Genomic DNA, 5738 nt, shown 5'->3' on the forward strand with positions numbered 1-5738 from the left:
GGAGCCCGATGCGGGACTCGATCCCGGGACTCCAGGATCATGACCTGAGCCGAAGGCAGTCGCCCAACCAACTGAGCCACCCAGGCGCCCATAAATGTATTAGTTTACTACCTCTCATGCCGTGGGGTAGTCACCTCCAATCCGCGGCCAGCATGATGCCGTCTTCCCCACAGCCACCTCCCAGCCAAGGGACAGGGGAGGGTGGCGTCTCCTCTCACCGATGCCGGACAATCCATGGGAGGAGCACTTGCTCTTCGTCCGCACAATGGGATCATTGGACTTTGGAAGTCCTAGTGCCCAAGGAAAGGACTGCCCCCCCACCCCAAGGGAAAGCAGCCTTGGTCCTGTTGAAATATGAAGATACCACTTGACTCCTACCTGATTTGGGCTCCTCAAAATCACCACTAGGTAGGGGGTAGAGGTAACTGTGCTTTGGAGGTGATTGATCGATGCTGATTAAGAAGGGAAATGGGCTGCTTCGCAATGGGGAGGGGAGAGGACAGAGCCTGCAGCCCGTGAGACCATGAGGGTCGGCAAATCACGGTGACCCAGTGAAGATAGGACCACAAAGGACTGGGATTGTCCACCGTGAAAGAAGTCTGAGAGGCCAAAGCATTTAGGAGAGCGGAGAAGGTTACTTGCAAAGTAGCCGCGAGGCAATCAGCCTTTGGGAGGACAGGCTTACGGAACAAAACCACAGGAGGTGTTCAAAGGAAAGCTCTGCACTGTGATTGCTGTGAACAGTTTTTTATCGGTCTGCTCCTGATGGCAAAACACACAATTATCACAGGCACAAAAGGTCGTGACTTATCTTTAGGCATGGGCATTGCAAAATTCAGGGATAAAGCTGTTTTTTTCCTAAGGAGTCAGCAATTTACGGGAAATGCTCTAAGTTTACTTTATTTTGGGGACTGGGAGAACTAGTGTGTATGTGTGTGTGTGTGTGTGTGTGTGTGTGTGTGTGTGTGTCCATGTCCGGGCATATCTGTCACCCGGATATCATCATAGCTCCTCATCAGGACTCTCGGTTTCCACCCTCCTTTCTTTTATTCCCTCCTCTGCCCCAACCCCTCCACAGTCTGCTCTTCTAACTCGGAGTAAAAACAAATCCTTAACTATAGTCTGAGGGCCCTAAAGAATTGGTGCTCCACGTTTTCCCTCTGTGACTCATCTACTCCTCGCCTCTCTAGCTCACTTCTCTGTAAAATCTCTGGCATCTCTGGCAAATGGATGATTCTTGTACACACTAGACATTCTTCCACCCCAGGGCCTTTGCACTTGCTGTGCCTTCGTCTGGAACCCTCTTCCTCCTGGAGCTCCTTGTGACTTTTGCCCAGACATTACTTTCCCAGTAAGGCCGATCCCGACACCCTACTCTTGATGGCCTTATTAAAAACGGACCCTACCTCACTTCCCGGCTGTATTTTCTTCCATATGTCACCAGGTGACATTATATAGATTTCACTCATTTATTTAATCTGTCACCTGCCAAGATGTAAATTCCGTGAGGGTCTGGCCTTTTTTTGTCAGTTTGTTTGCTTCTGAAGTGTGCGTCTTCCGGAGGAGAGTGCCTGGCATGTTGTAGACCCTCGGGAGGTACCTTCTGAATGGATGAGTAAATGAGTGAGCAGAGGGAATGTTCTCTGTGGGAAAGATCCAACAACGCACAGATGGCAAGTATGCCCCGATTACCACGTGAGTACAATGCAACACTGTTGCGGACACAGACGTGAGCTCCCTAGATCTCCCCGTCCCCCCCTCTACCTCTTTCTGGGAAGGACTTGGGGCCCAGCTGTGGGGAGTGTGACCTGTGCAGACAGCCACCCCCCCCGAGGTCATGGCCCTGCGGGGCTGGCCGGCCCGCGGTGCCTGAGCGAGGTGGGGTTATGAAGGCCCCAGCTCAGCCCGGTGCCGACAGCTCGGACAGACAGCTCGGACAGACAGAACTTGATTGCCCAGAGCGCCTGGTGGGTTGGCTGCAGCTTTGTGGGGCCTGCGCAGCTGTGTGCCTTCTCCCATTGCCCCCTCCTCCTCCTTCCCCATTCCTCTCTCAGGTGTCGGTCCCTAAAACATAGCTTGCACCCCAACTTCAGTCTCAGCGTTGGCTTCCAAAAACCCAACCTGGGACAAATAACGCGATCCGAATACCAAATAATAAAAAGCAAGTAGGGGCGCCTGGGTGGCTCAGTCGGTGAAGCGTCTGACTTTGGCTCAGGTCATGATCTCAGGGTCCTGGGATCGAGTCCTGCATCGGGCTCCCTGCTCTGCGGGGAGTCAGCTTCTTCCTCTCCCACTGCCCCTCCCCCCTGCTCTTTCTCTCTCAAATAAATAAATAAAATCTTAAAAAAAGGCAAGTAGAACATAATCCCATTTATATAGAAAATATAATCTAAGATGCATTTGCTTTCCTTCTCTACCTTTGGAGACACTTAAGTTCCTTCCTGTGAAGAAGATTGTGTGTGTGAATTGTGGGCAGCCCCCTAAATGAGATTTGCAGGTTATGGGAATCGGTGGATTCCCTTTCTTGCAGAAGGTTCTCGTACAGAGCTCCCAGGCCAGGGTGTCAGGGGGTGCTGGGCTTGAATTCTGGCCCTTGAGCTCAGCAGGCCCGAGAACTTGGGCAGCCCACACCCCAGTTCCGAGCCTCAGCCCACCATCCAAAGTGCCTCCCAGGCTTCTCGTGGGAACCGAACGGTTAATGCCTGGTATGGGTCTGGCCCCATCCCTGTTACAGGTTTGATTTTTCATCAGTTTTTCCTCTCCTGGCTCCTCCCTCCCTTTCCCACCCAGGAAACCCTACTCTGCCCTCTCCTCTTCCCTCCTGCTCTGACCATGGTGGCCAAGGCCCCCCGGGGAAGCTCATGAGCCAGGACTCAGTGGGATTGAGCAAGAGCAGAGAAATGGGCTCCTCTGGACCCAGCTGTGCAGTGCTGGGGACACAGTTCTGGGAACTTCAGACGCAGGAAGTGAAAGGGGGTGTGGGCAGAGGCGATAGGCAAACTGCACCTCTGGTCCCTTCTGGCCTGGCTCCCTTCTCCAGAATGGTAAAAATGAGGAAGTCAGGGGGGCTCCAGACGAGCGGAAAGGGAGTAGATACACCCCGGAGGAGGAGAGCAGAGCTGCCCCGTACCCACCCCCCACCGCACGCAATCTCTGCCTGAGTCCCCGCTCCAATCCCTTCTGCACTTCACCGCCTGAAGACGGGGACACGTGAGATCCCAGCTGACAGCCTGCTGGGTTCTGGTCACAGGTGACTCCTCCCTCACTGTCCCCACCTCCGCTCTCCAGGATTTCGTGTTTTTCCAGTTTTGGTCATTACTGCACAAGGAACCCCAAAATTGCAACCTTCGGACATTCTGCAGGTAACGGGGCTGGGTGCTTAGGGGAGACCAAGGGAACAGGGAGGATGTCAGGGAGAGCCCAGAGCGGGGACTGTGGGTCTCAGGTGGGAGTGAATGGGAGGAAATGTAAGGGGCAGCTTGGGGACTGAATGGCCAAGTGCAGATTTCAGCCTCCATTCCCTTCACTGGATCGGGCTTGAAGTATGGCGGCCAAACCTCACTCACAAACTGAGGATGTAGACTCAGCCCTATTCCAGTCCCCACCCCGGCCGCAGGCTTGACCCTAATACTAACCCAGTTCCCCCTTAAGTCCCAACCACAGCTCTGACCTCAGAGTCAACTTGAACGTTCACTCCAGCCCCAACCCAAAGTTGACCCTGGACTTCGTTTCCAGCTTTGGCGCCAGGCTGAGCCCAACCCCATCCACGGCTCCGATAGGAGTCCCAACCCCACCCGAGCAGGAGATGCCCCTCGGGGCCAGGACACAGTCCTCCCACTTTACCTCCACCTTCAATTCCCAGCTCGACCTGCCCCCCACCCAACACCGGTCCTGACCCCACTTCCAACCCCACCTGTACACTCCTCCCCAAGCCTCTCTCCACCCTGGGCTCATCCTCAACACGAGCCTCGTCTCTCCCTTTGACTCCGGTCCCGACCTCGGCTCCAAGGAGTCCCAGCCTCCCCCTTGGGCCCAGCTCCGGCCTCCGCCTGGCAGCTGGCCCTGCCCGCCTTTCAGCTCCGACGGCCCCAGTCTCGGTGCAAGCATGTCAATGCAGTATGAAAAATTCCAGCACTTGGAGAGTGAGAAGCAAAGCCAGCGGTCTAGAAATGGTAAGTGGAAGGGAAAACGTTCCCTCCCTAGATCCCCTCCTCATTGCGTAGAGCATTCCTGCTGTGCTGTCATCTGCACCCCTACTGTGTGTAGTGGGGGGTTCCCCATTCTGAGGGGGTCTGGCCCCAGGCCCTGGGGACCCCAGTGTGAAGAGGATTCAAGGTCCTGAGAGAGACAGGGACGAGGACAGGGAGCGCCACAAGGGGCCTGGGTTCCTATTCTCTGGGGGAGGAGCGTCTGGGTTTGGAAGGAAGCTCACCCGTGACCCTGACCGTGCAGGTGAGTGGGAGCCTTGGAGGGCTTGGCTGCCCCAGCTCGGTCTGGGTCCTTCTGCCCCCTCCCCGACTGTGATGGGACCTTGCGCATCACCATCATCCCCCCTCCGTGGGTCCCTGTGTACTTGTTTCCCCGCAGGTGTGAGTGGCCATGTGACCGAGGACTTGTGCTGGTCCAGGAGGGGCCAGAGGCCTGGGCGTCCCCTGCCCCCCAGCGTCCTGGGGCAGCCTCCCACCAGCATCACCTGCGCCAGCCCTCCTCCCCGACAGGTCCCAGGGGCTCTCCTCCCCCAGTCTCCTGCCCTGACCCCGTCTTCTCTCACAGGGCTGCCTCCTCCTCTGTCCTTCCTGCACTGGCTGTGCTCCGGCCCCTGGCCTCTCCTGTTCTCCTTGGGCCTCAGCCTCCTCCTGCTGGTCGGCATCTGTGTGATCGGCTCCCAGAGTGAGGGTCGCAGCATGGGCAGGGAGGAGAGAACGCGTGGGGCGCTGGGCGGGTGGGTCGCCGCGAGGGGCAGTGGTCTGTAGGGTGGCTGCCAGCTCGGTCACTTATCAGCTGGATAACGTAGCCAAATGGCCTAACCTCTCGGAACTTCGTTTCCTCATCCCGGATACTGGGTAACAATAGTGCCTGTCCCTTTGGGTTGGGCCATGTGCGGACCCAGAGAGACAAGGCAGGTCAGGTGCCCTGCTCAGCACCAGCTCACAGAGGGCGTGATACATCCCAGCACTGCTTGTCCCATCCCCATCAGATTCCAAGTGTCGGAGGGACCTGGCGACCCTGAGAGCAACTTTCAGCAACTTCACTGCAAACACTGGGGCGGAGGTCCAGGCACTGAAATCCCAGGGTGAGCCCGGCGCGGAAGGGGTTCCGGACAGGGGCGCCGCGGGGGAGGGGGGCGCTGAGTCTCGAGCACCCACCAAGTCCCCGTGTCCTCCAGGTGGCCATTTGCAAGAAGTGATAACATCTCTGAAAGCCGAGGTGGGAAATCACAAGCAGGGGGGGTTGCAGGCAGGTGAGAGACCCTTCAGGAGCAGGTGTGGAAGGAGCCGAGGGCTTTCGGGGCAGAGGTGGGGGTGGGAGCAGCGCGGGGTGCTGAGCGCCCTCCCCCGCAGCCCGTAGCTTGAACGACAAGGTGTTTTCCCTGGAGAGCAAGCTGGAGCAGGAGCAGAAGGAGCTCAAAGCAGGTCAGTCCCCCCTGCTCCCCCTCCCGCTCCCCCGTTCGCTCCCCCCCTGCTCCCCCGCCTCCCCTGCACCGGGATGGGGCGTGCGTAGGAGGGCACCGAGCTTCC

General features: G+C 57.4%; 1 protein-coding gene across 1 annotated transcript; it reads left to right on the plus strand.

Moving 5' to 3' along the window:
* Positions 1 to 992: 992 nt before the first annotated feature.
* On the plus strand, positions 993 to 5666 carry LOC102731089 (C-type lectin domain family 10 member A-like; the record flags this gene model as incomplete). The annotated part of the gene is made up of 6 exons (XM_081811091.1): positions 993 to 3362; positions 3652 to 4172; positions 4774 to 4890; positions 5198 to 5293; positions 5387 to 5461; positions 5562 to 5666. Coding segments are annotated over exons 2-6 (460 nt in total), but the record flags the coding sequence as incomplete, so codon positions are not given.
* Between the last annotated feature and the right edge of the window lie 72 nt (positions 5667 to 5738).

The sequence above is a fragment of the Leptonychotes weddellii genome, unplaced genomic scaffold (genome assembly GCF_054177405.1).
Source record: "Leptonychotes weddellii isolate Sample4059 unplaced genomic scaffold, ASM5417740v2 HiC_scaffold_5501, whole genome shotgun sequence".
NCBI classification, from domain to species: Eukaryota; Metazoa; Chordata; class Mammalia; order Carnivora; family Phocidae; genus Leptonychotes; species Leptonychotes weddellii.